The sequence below is a fragment of the Mesoplodon densirostris genome, chromosome 4 (genome assembly GCF_025265405.1).
Source record: "Mesoplodon densirostris isolate mMesDen1 chromosome 4, mMesDen1 primary haplotype, whole genome shotgun sequence".
Classification (NCBI taxonomy): Eukaryota; Metazoa; Chordata; class Mammalia; order Artiodactyla; family Ziphiidae; genus Mesoplodon; species Mesoplodon densirostris.
This window is the reverse complement of record NC_082664.1, coordinates 77461799-77473852: the sequence shown is the minus strand read 5'-3', so window position 1 is coordinate 77473852 and position 12054 is coordinate 77461799. Positions and strand designations below refer to the sequence as shown.

Below are 12054 nucleotides of genomic sequence, written 5' to 3'. Positions count from 1 at the left end.
TAAATTTTTAAAAGATTATGCTGGTAATAAATTGTCTAAAGCAAAAATTTTCTATTTCAGAAACAGGAATTTGGAGAAGACCTTATACATTTCGGAGGTCATTATATATCACACCAAAGGAACAAACACGCTTAGCACCTTCTAGATGTCAGGGACTGGGGACTTTATAAGCATTATTTGATTCAATCTTCCTGATGATCTTATGTGATAGGTGATATTTTTCATCACTATTTCAAGGGAAAGAGGGAGATAGAAAGACCTTGCCGAAGAGCTCACAGCTGGCTGATAAAAAGATATACCTTGAGGTGAAAGTGCAAGACAATAATCATTTCCCCATCACACGGCTGGAACAAAGCATGCTTGATGTTATTGTATAGAATATCCACTTTGTCTCCTCGGACAGACGTGAAGCGAAAACCTGGGGGGGAAGAAAGGAAGCAGCTAAGTATCAAGGGACATCATCAGGTTAGGCCAGAAGATACTGAATCTTTTCTGGCTGATTTGAACAGGGTCAGAGGAAATGCCAATAAGGTACAGAGCTTTCCTTTCCTTCTGGCCATACAGCGATGTCAAAGTAGATTCCCCCAAGCACTTCCTTGTCCTACACTATTATCTGATCTGTCATTCCTACAAATGTGCCCCTGAAGACAAAGCCCAGGCACGTGAGAGATCATCCATACCATTGACATGGGCCTCCAGTGAGCCTTGCATCCTCTTTTGGGCAATATTCGGGCGAATGTACAGATCTTTCAGTTTGGGATTACTCCGGTTTAGATTGATCACCAGTGAGTCTTGTTTCACAATGCCCTAAGCAGAATGAAAATCAATGTGAATTTTCACGTATCTTTCCATGTCCCCCAAACCCACATGTGTCCTTTTGCACAAAGGTGGTTGTTGGTGTTCAGGTTCACCTCCTTCTCTTTTTCTTCTGCTTCCCGAGTCTTGTAACGCTTCTGCACTTCTTTTATAATTCGGAAAGCATTCTGAAGGTTCAAGGCTGGTACTGTCTGTTCTCCAGGTGCCTTCATATTTGAAGCTCGGTATGTACTGCAGAAAAGGGGAAGCACTTACGTGAATTTCTTTATTATGCCAGGTAACCTGCACTCATTATTATGTTTTATAACTGGTTTAATATCTTTCAGGAGAAAAAGATACTACTGAATGGTGAAACAATGTCTGGAAAGCTGAAAAAACCTCCCTTTCTTCTCTCTTAAATAGAGAATATTATAAATGACTAATCCATTGAGTGGGGGAAACACACATATATTTCAAATCCAGCATAAACTTCCCCAATTATCCTATTCCACCTCAAGAATGAATAGACTCCAGGGGCTTCCCTGGTGGTGCAGTGGTTGAGAATCTGCCTGCCAGTGAAGGGGACACGGGTTCGAGCCCTGGTCTGGGAAGATCCCACATGCCGCGGAGCAACTGGGCCCGTGAGCCACAACTACTGAGCCTGAGCGTCTGGAGCCTGTGCTCTGCAACAAGAGAGGCCCGTGCACTGCGATGAAGAATGGCCCCCGCTTGCTGCAACTAGAGAAAGCCCTTGCACAGAAATGAAGATCCAACACAGACAAAAATAAATAAATAATTTAAAAAAAAAGAACGAATACTCCAATGTGGCACACATTTGAGATTTTATCATCAAATATGTATATAGTGAGGACAGAATATCTTCACAAGGATTTAAATTAGGTTCCATCTGCAAAACAGTAAAAAGTTAGCAAGGTGAACCTAATCAAGTGCCACGGAGGAAGGCGCTGCCATTCACTAGCACGGGGGAGAACACAGCACAGAGAACGAAATGTTTCTGAGGGTAGCACTTCTGCCAACAGGCATTTGGGGATGGTTGTTTTCCTGGGAACTCACATTTCCTTGACAAAAGTGGCTTCTGGGTTAGGAAAGATGTTGCCCTCATTCCTGCCCAGAGCACTGCCTGGGCAATAGAAGTTGATTCGCAAGTAAGTATAATCTCCTTCCACAGACATACTTATATTCTGTTCAAAGAAAGGAAAAGCATTAGCAAAATAAACAAACAGATTTCTTTCCTAGATAAAGATCAGTAGCTATAGAGATGCTAAAATTAAGTTAGTAGTTACAAGCTGCTAAACCTAGTTTGTAATCCTTAATCTAAAACTAATAAACTACATATTTAGCCTATTTTTTTATATGACCAAATGTGTGTTTCCAAAAGAATCACTGAGTTCTCAAAGTTCTTTCTCTGTGCCACATTTATGAAAACAGTTTAAAAATTCTCAAAGTTCAAAGAGAAATAGGCAAATTATGTTTCTAGACTAGATCATTTAACTTTCTCCAAAGTGCAAACTGGAAAGGAAGGAAAATGACAGCAGGAGATTAGGGAGAGGGGGAAAGTGAGTAATGCGGGAAAGGTAGAGTCAGAAGGAGCAGAGTGTGAGAGACAATGCAGACAGGACCGTCATCTATGATAAGCCGGAGAGTCATCTATTTTAAGACACTGTTTGGATGGAGCTTGATTCAAAGTTAGTACCTTTATTGTGGCAATGTGAAAAGGCGTCGCAATGCCAAACACAGGCATTATTACAGTCTCGTATTTCTTATCAATATAGATCTTCATTTCCCGAATATGTGGTTCCTTAGGCATCAAAGACGGGTTTTTATAGGACACATTAGATTTACGAGCTCTGGAGTGGGAATAAAATGTTTTTGAGAAATTTCTGCACATCACATATAACCCTAAAACAATCTTACTACTCCATGCAAACTCTTACTTCTGAATCTGCTGTTCCCCTTTCTGTTCAGTCAATCGCCTCTTTGCTTCCTCGTTGAGTTGAGCTGCCAGTTCTTTTTGATGTGCTCTTCGCTTTTCTTCTGCAGTCATCTCATTCTAGAGAAGGGAAAACCCAAGTTATCAAAACCTGTGAACCATCAAAGTAATACAGTAAACTTAATACAGTAAGCTTACTCGTGTTCTTTCTGTAAGTAATGCTGCTCGGGAACCTCTTCCCAACAGGTCCTCAGCCTCATCTTTCTCCTCTTCCTCTTCTTCCTCATCCTCATTCTATGGGGGAAGAAAAATCATAATCAGAAATTCAGGTCTTAATTATTTTAGCCAATATTGTTTATCTTCCTCACTGTATCAAACTTCCTACACCACTCATTTATCTTCTTCCTACCTTTAGAAAAATCCCCACGTTCTTCACTTTCTTCTTCACAGAAGTGAGAATGGTAGCTGGGCCATCCTGGAATATAAGGAGGAAGTCAGACATCTGTAAGAGCATTTAAGTGAAACACTTTCACTTTCAAACCCAGTAAATAGCTGGGCCACGCTCTGAACCTTCTGGTACTAAAAAATCTTTGACAATAAAACCAGTTATCTTCTGAAACGCACATCAGGAACTACAATTTGGGAGGCAACACTGGGATCATGATTAAGAATACAGGCTTGATTTGAAACCTGGCTCAACCACTTTCCAGCTCTGTGACATTAGACAAGTTACTTATACTTCTCTGTGCCTCAGTTTCTTTATCTGCATACTTGGATAAGAGTATTTACTTCATAGGGTTATTGTAAGGATTCAATGAATTAATGCATAAACATACTTAGCTTATAATAAGAGCACTTAAATATTTGCTATTATTAAGAATCAGTTCCTGCTAAGTCAAAGAAACCAGTCACAAAAAGACCCCAAATATCCAGAAAAGGCAAATCCTTACAGATAGAAAGTCAGTGCCTAGGCCTGAGGGGGAAGTGGGCAGTGACTGCTAATGCACACAGGGTTTCTGAGGTGATGAAAATGTTCTAAAATTAGACTGTGGTGATAGCTGCATAACTGTGAATATACTAAAAATCACTAAATTGTACACTTTAATTGTATGGTATGTAAACTGTAGCTCAATAAAGCCATTACTAAAAAAAAATCAGTTCCATTATTAGAATCAGTTCCTGACATTATCATAATCAAAGTTCAAGCCACAATGTAATAAAGGGTTTGGCTTAAACAATCTCTATCCCTAGCTGTATTAGGCTATCATAGGGATCTCTCCTTCCCCTTAGCTAGCATTTAACAAATATTAAAAACAAAAAACCCACATAAAATAGATAAGCAATAAACAAGAGTAAATAAGGATTTACTATGTAGCACAGGGAACTATATGCAGTATATTATAATAATTTGTAATGGAAAATAATCTGAAAAATATATATAACTGAATACTTTGCTGTACATCTGAGACTAACATAATATTATAAATCAACTATACTTCAATTTAAAAAAGGGGGGGGAACCATAGGGCAAAAATGCGCTTCCAAAGTTAAGTTCATGACCACTCAAAGTGGAAGAAGCAATACATACCTCATCCACAAGCACTGTGTCACCAATGAATAGGGCATAGGTTTTCTCTTCTGGTTTCTTCCCTTCCTTGTTAGTCAGGTCTGAGAATCCCAAATTGATGCTGAAAACCATTCCTAAAAGAGCAAAACAGGAATGAGTCAATGACTGTGAAAGGATGGAGAAGTGTGATTTTATACAGAATAGAGGGAGACAAAGCTAAAAGAAAATTTTCAAAAAGGTTATTTTTCTATTGCATGCATGTAAAACTCACCTTTCTTCAGTTTGTACTGATTTTTACTATTAATTACTAAAGAGCCTTCACGGAATTCAATGCCCATTCCAAACCTAAAAAAGGAATGAAGAGAAACTTCAGCAATAGGCTAAAAGACCTCTAACCTGAGTCAAGTACAATATATCCTATTTCAATTTTCAAGATAAGGCAAGCAAACATGCTGAGTGATTTGCCCCTGCTGATCAGTCAAAGAAGATCTGAGGACAGTTTGGGTTAATATGTTGAAAATGACTTTCTAATTAAGTACTGCACATAACACTTATTATATTTAGTAGAATGTGATAACTGGCTTCATTAAGTCACCTAGGCCAAGACTTGGTATAGGTCAATATATTTCCTCTTGTCCATCAGAGAAGTCCAGAAATAAACTATATACCCCAACTAGCTTCCATCTAAGGAGACTGCCTAGAGCTTTTGTTTCTCAAATGTCTTTGGTTCTGTAAGATGTTATTAGGTATTTCTAGGTGTTCAGTGGTCAAATACATTTGAGAAACACTGGATAAAATAAAAATTGAAAAAAGAATTTAAATAGTAGGATATCTCAGAGTACTTAATTTGCAAATATGAGCTGAGGTGTTCTAAGAAAGGAAATATAGTATGTAATGTCTCCTCACATTTGTAATTTAAGGCTGGAACACTATTGGCATCTACTACATTGGTCTGGAAAAATCTCCACCCTATCCCTGGGAGTAGAACTCAAGTATTTCTCACATTCTCTGATAACACAATGTGTCTGGCACACAGTTAAATTTAATAGTCCACAAATATTGGTTGAATCATCTAAGAATATTTTGCCTGACTGCCAGTCATGAAAATTGACTCAGAGTGACAATGTATATCATAGCATCTTACCCAAGGTTTTTGGTAATTCTGTTCAGCAGCTCTGGCTTCTGCTTTTTAACCACATCCATGACAGCATTATATACATCACATATCTTCACACCTAATGAGACAGACATGGGACATTAAAGCATCTTTCAGAAAAAAAAAACCCAAAATCACATTTTTTTAATCAACATTTTTTTTACCTATTAAGTCCACTAGGGACTTCCCTGGTGGCATAGTGGTTAAGAATCCGCCTGTCAATGTAGGGGACACAGGTTCCAGCCCTGGTCTGGGAAGATCCCACACGCCGTGGAGCAACTAAGCCCATGTGCCACAACTACTGAACCTGCGCTCTAGAGCCTCTGAGCCACAACTACTGAAGCCCACCCGCCTAGAGCCCATGCTCTGCAACAGGAGAAGCCACTGCAGTGAGAAGCCCCCACACCGCAACAAAGAGTAGCCCCCACTTGCTGCAATTAGAGGAAGCCTGCATGCAGCAACAAAGACCCAATGCAGCCATAAATAAATAAATAGATAGATAGATAAATAAATAAATAAATATTCCCTAAAGCAGGGTTTCTCAAAGCATAAAATAAGGAATACAGTTGCAGGAGTGGTAGGACTTAGAAATGTGCATTTTAAAAAACAATCTGCCTGGTCATTCTTTAATTACACTGTTTTTTAGAATCACTCCAATGGGACTGTGGAACCCCAGTTGGTCTCAGTGAAATAACTTAAGAGTTGATAAAAGGTATCACATTAAACTTATTATACATTTTGAAAAACAGGACTACTAAATGGGTGAATTACTGCTGGAAGAACTCTGGACTTAATTTTTCAGGGTCTAGGATATGAATACATATTTCAAGCCAGATATGGTAGCCTCAGAGGGGTTTTTATTATTAAACTACCTAGGACTATGATCTCTAATTGGATCTCTCAAGATCAACTTGAGGTATCATGGGGGAATGGTGCCTGGAAGCTCTGCAGAACATGAGTGGGCTTACGAAGTAGTTTGAAGGTGGTAAACATGAAGTCCCATTTAGCCATATGGGAGTGAAAAGTCTCAAGGCAAAAGAGGTGTCAAGTGCTTTGCTTTTGAGGTAGGCAGCTGCTTGCTTAGCAGGGTTGCTATTAGATCTTCTCTCAAACTAAGATTCCGGGTATCCATTCAATATAGGATTAATATTACACAGCCTGTTGGGAGAGATACTACTTCTCAGAACTTTCTCAAGAAAAGTAGTAAGGCCAGAGTATTTTATGAAGATTTGGACACAGAGGCCTAACCAGTCAGAGGTTTTTTTAATCAGTATAAAACCACAATAACCACCCATGCATAAAAGAAAAGTACACTGAGAAAATAAATGTTAGGATGACTGGAGGTTAGTAAAATCTAATTCTATTTACAGTACAAGAGCCTCAGGGATAACCATGCCCATAAATGCTACATTTTTGTTACATGATTTCTAAACCTTATCTAAGGCACCTTACCGTGTCTTAGTTCCTTTAGCAGCTCCTCTTGAAGCTGAAGCAAAAAGTTGTAATTTTCTTGAACCTCCTGAGAAGGATCAACCATCAAAGTGCGAACGAGGTTGGAGCAGTAAGATTTGAAGCGAATACCCATGGCACAGGTGATGGCCCCAAAATGCATGTGATTCTTGTCACTAGAGACCAAAGGAAGAACGTATTTCATTACACAAACTAGTGAAGTCCTTAGTATCACTAACACACACATCTGTAATCACTACCTTTCCCTGCTATATCCCAAAGCTGAAGCGGAAAAATGACCTAAACTTTTTTTTTAAAAGAAAGAACAAATCAGTTCATAAATGCTCTGGAGTAACTTTAATGGCCAAAGCTTTTAGGATAAAAATTCAGTAAAAAGTTGTTGTATCCTAAGTATGTAAAACATATACTGAATTTTATTCATTATAGCCTAACAGCATGGTGGTAAGGCATCACCTTTCCACCGGTCCACTATGAATTCACTATGGATTAATCCTTTCCAACCAACCAGGACACACAGCATTCTTTACAGTATTTTTATTTTTATTTTATTTACTTATTTATGTTAAAGCCTATGGTTATAACATCATTGCATGTATGGATGGATGGATGGATTTATTTATTGGTTGCGTTGTGTCTTAAGTTGCGGCATGCTGGATCTTCGTTGAGGCGTGCGGGATCTCTCGTTGTGGCACAGGCCCTTGTGGCGCACGAGCTTCTCTCTAGCCGCGGCGTGCGGGTTCTTCTCTCTCTAGCCGCGGTGTGCGGGTTCTTCTCTCTCTAGCCGCGGCGTGCGGGTTTTTCTCTCTCTAGCCGCGGCGTGCGGGTTTTTCTCTCTCTAGCCGCGGTGTGCGGGTTTTTCTCTCTTCTTCTCTCTCTAGCTGCGGCGTGCGGGTTCTTCTCTCTCTAGCTGCGGCGTGCGGGTTCTTCTCTCTCTAGCTGCGGCGTGCGGGTTCTTCTCTCTCTAGCTGCGGTGTGCGGGTTTTTCTCTCTCTAGTTGTGGCGCGTGGGCTCCATTCAGGGTGTGTGGGCTCTGTAGCTGTGGCGCACGGGGTCCAGAGCACGTGGGCTCTGTAGTTGCAGCATGCAGGCTCTTTCATTGAGGCGCGTGAGCTCAGTAGCTGTGGTGCGCGGGCTTAGTTGCCCTGCGGCTTATGGGATCTTAGTTCCCGAACCAGGGATCGAACCCATGTCCCCTGCATTGGAAGGCAGATTCTCTACCACTGGACCACTAGGGAAGTCCCCTCTTTACAGTATTTTTTAAAAATTAGAAGGGGAATTACATTACGATATATCTAGTAAGATTTTTTTTCAACATTTTGCATTTTTCTCGGCATTTTAAATTACCTGGAAAATGCTTACAATCAAATACTCAAGTAAGAAATGAGTACCTGTGAAATAAAATAAAAATATGCATAGAATAAAACAAGAAGATAATGTAAAAAGCAGGCTAACGATTATTCTTTCTCCTCCTACTTTTTTGAATTCCAGAATGAGTCCAAGAAAAAAACAGGCCAAAGGCTGAAATGCTCTGGTTGTTGTTATATTTTGAAATTCTCCTACTTACCTCACCACACTGAACTTGAGGTTATAGTTGCCACCACTCTGAATGATAGGAGGGTAACACATTTCCACAGTAGAAGGGTCTGCCCCAGCTAGGTATTTTTTCTCTTCTATGGCCTTTTCCACAGACTCAGCCAGTTTGCTGTGTCGAACTTTCTGTAAGTATATCCAGAAATAAAACAATACTTACTAGAGAGTGGCAGAGGGGTGTTGGGTTTTTGGATATCACCATTTGAGGATAACATATATCCTGATATCATATAGGATGCTATAGAAGTCTTATGAAGTGGTTTATGCGCCACTTAACATACTGGTGTACATGTAAAGCAAATTTAGAGAATATGTGGAATTCACAGCTATTCAAGGAATTCTCAAGTGAAATACTGGGTAACCTCCAGAAACTACAGTGCAGGTTTATAGTTATTCTGAAAGAAAGCTGGCACAATTACACACCAACTTATGTATCAAAGGAAGCCGAACACACACCAAAAAGCGCTGCATGGGAGAGACTTACTTCTGCTTCATTAAAACAGTAAAAAGACGCCCCCCTCTCTTTTCACCTCATCTGCATCGACTATTTCCATGACTCTTTCCTTGAAGAATTTGTTGAAGACCTCAGAGGTGATGCTGGCTGCTTTCTTCATTAGATTGAGCTCTCCATCCTCCTTTACAGCAATGGTATAGGCCACAACTGCACTGATGTCTATCTGCAATCAAAGCGATAAACAGTTTCTAACATGCAGATACAGAATTGCTAAAGAAATATCTCTCCCCCAAGTCAAATATTATCAGTGATGATATCTGGTTATTTAATAGCAAACTGCTCATCAGCAGTCTGCAGAATATCTAAATCTCCTCTTCTTGGATTGAATAAACATCTGAAAGAGCTCTTTACCAGGTCACTGGTGTATTCTAAGAGGCATTAAACTAATGTATCATTTAAAATGTAAATATAAATGCCTCTCTCTCGAGGTTTCCATAAAGGCTGAAGGAAGGCAGACAGGAAAGAAAAGAAAAACAAAGCAAAATTTTTTTTGGACAAGAGATTTTCTCAGTTTCCCTCTGAAGTACCTGAACTCTCTCCTGAATGCCTCATTCCTAATTGGAAAGTAAAACTGCCTTACTGCTCAGCCGAAGGGAATGAAAAATGGAAATGTGAATGAATATATAGCTTTCCCAAAACAAATTCTCTGCATTATCTGTTATGGAAGCTCCTCACAATTTTGTCTTCTCAACTCTCAGTGTGCCTATTTCCAAGAGTATTCTTACTTTGTCAAAGCCCTCTTTGTTGAGGCAGTCATTCCAGCTCTTCATGAACTCTCCTGGGAATTTGTCTTTGCTGAACACTCCAATCTTCTTGCCATTCTTGCTTTCTTTAATGGCTTCAATCATTTTATCAAAGCTGCTCTTATTACTTTCATTCTATCAGTGCCACAGGGAGGAAAAGGGGTTCAATTTCAGAATTAGACATCTATGTTCTACTAGTACTAGGCAGAGAATATTCTAAACTACAGAAAGAATAAATTCTATTTCCCCTTCTACTACCTACTTCTTTAGGGCAGACTATAACACACCAAAAGGTAACGCAAAATTTCTTTGGATATCTTTATATGCTTAAGTGAAGTACCATATAAGCTAAGAAGGCTATTCTTTTTCTTCAGGAACAGCTGAGAAACTCAAATACAAAGGTGAACAACATTTTGAGAAGAAATCTTCTCAGAAGAGAAGTGGGCAGTATAACAAAGAAGATTACATTTTATAAAAACTGGAAATGAGGTATGCCTCATTTTCCTTAAGGATATTTAAAGCTATTTGTTCTAATTAAGGCGCTCAGATTAAAACAAACAAGTTGACAGTGACAAAAATGGATAAAGTTAGTGTTCACCAGAATTACATAACCCATTTGTCTTACTGCAGAACTGACAGGACTACTGAGCTCTTTTCTTCCTGACTAACAAATGACGGCCAGCTAAATCTTCCCCTGTATTTTTTAAATCCCTAGAAGGCTTTTCTGTTTATCACTTTTAAACATTCTTTCACATTTATGACACCTTCTTTATTAGTTCTGACCTTTTCTCGTATGAGCAGTGTGATGGCAGGGGCTCCATTAGCATTCTCATTGCCCTTAGTGTTAGCAATCTGTTTCAAGAACTCCACTTTTTTCTTGCTGGCCATAAAGATGATTTTGTCATCACAGAAGACCATGATAGTATCAGTTAGTTCATAACCAAAGAGCCATGTCTACGGGAAAAGACAACAGTGTGTACAGATACAAAAAAATTAATGTACTTACACAGACATATTTATAAATTAAGGTATCTGGAATTAACTTCCAAATAATCTTGGAATGGGGGAACCTGGATGTAGATTCAAATGAAATGAGATTGGTCAGGAGTTGACAATTTACTGGATAATGGGTACACAGGAGTTCAATGTATTCTTTTATCTACTTTTATTTGTTTGAAACATTCCATAATAAAGACCATCAAATCATTTGGATAATTTGTGTTTATAGGAAGTATATTACTGTTTAGTAGGACAGAAATGCATAAAACAAGAGACAGAGAAGCACCTCAGGGAACTGTGCATTCTAGCTCCCCAAAGATTGCTAGTTGCCTACCAATTACTCATATCTTCTCTCTCAAAGAGACTCATGACCTTTAGCTGGGCAAAGTGCTCAGCACAAAGACCCTATTTCCCATTCTTTCTTGTAGCTAAGCATGACCATTAGATTAAATTTGGGCCAATAAGTTATAAGTAGAAGTGTTCTGTGGGACTTCAAGCAAGTCTCTTTAAAAAAGGAGGGAGGGTCTCCCATTTTATTCCCTCTCTCCATTCTTTTTGCTTGGAATGCAGATATAAGGGTGAAGCTGCAGCAAATTTTGCAAAATGAGCACAAGGGCTATACTCTATGGATGGCAGAGTAGAGACCGGGAAAAAACCTGGGTCCCTGAAGACTATCTAAGAGAAAAAGAAATATTTTTTTTAACCCACTGTTATTTAGATTTTTCTGTTATTTAAAGTTAAATCCATCCTAATTTATATACTTCTCTTCCTTTTTCCTTACGCTCTAAATCAGTGCCGTTCACTGAACTTTTTGTGACAGAAATATTCTATATGTCCCCTGTCTAACATGATAGCCATTACTGAGTACTTGAGACTTAGGACTGAGGAGTTAAAACTTTAATGTGGCTACGGCTACCATATTGAACAGTACAGTAGCTGATTCAATGACTCTCAGGGCTAAACACAGCTGTAAACTTCTCACCTGTAAGGCAGTTGATTTGGCATAAACGATTTCTTCATCAACACCCACCGATACAACAATGGCATCAACGTTGGCATACTCATCCTCTCCTTTCTGAAAAGCAGAGGAAGTAATTTGTTCATTTTCTTTCACACTAGCAAAACAGGAATACAAACTTCAGTATTTACCCTAGATATGTGTAATTTTTTCCTAACAGAAATTCTAAGTTTAAGGTACATATTTGCCTGGCAACCTCACAGCCATCACTTACTCCTTTTTAAAACAGCTTTCTGAGACAGAATTCACAT

The 12054-nt window shown here is 39.1% G+C and overlaps 1 protein-coding gene across 1 annotated transcript in view; it reads right to left on the bottom strand.

Annotated features, from left to right (window-relative positions):
• Window positions 1–12054, bottom strand: part of SUPT16H (SPT16 homolog, facilitates chromatin remodeling subunit) — a 34754-nt gene that overhangs the window by 10050 nt on the left and 12650 nt on the right. The window contains exons 2-18 of the mRNA XM_060096501.1: window positions 11768–11860; window positions 10570–10740; window positions 9769–9921; window positions 9060–9206; window positions 8504–8655; window positions 6922–7094; window positions 5458–5548; window positions 4585–4658; window positions 4335–4447; window positions 3156–3221; window positions 2945–3040; window positions 2751–2866; window positions 2510–2663; window positions 1870–1997; window positions 912–1047; window positions 681–807; window positions 300–418 (exon numbers count right to left, since the gene is read on the bottom strand). Of these exons, the coding sequence (XP_059952484.1) occupies window positions 300–418; window positions 681–807; window positions 912–1047; window positions 1870–1997; window positions 2510–2663; window positions 2751–2866; window positions 2945–3040; window positions 3156–3221; window positions 4335–4447; window positions 4585–4658; window positions 5458–5548; window positions 6922–7094; window positions 8504–8655; window positions 9060–9206; window positions 9769–9921; window positions 10570–10740; window positions 11768–11860 (2109 nt within the window). The remainder of the gene's footprint in view (window positions 1–299; window positions 419–680; window positions 808–911; window positions 1048–1869; window positions 1998–2509; window positions 2664–2750; window positions 2867–2944; window positions 3041–3155; window positions 3222–4334; window positions 4448–4584; window positions 4659–5457; window positions 5549–6921; window positions 7095–8503; window positions 8656–9059; window positions 9207–9768; window positions 9922–10569; window positions 10741–11767; window positions 11861–12054) is intronic.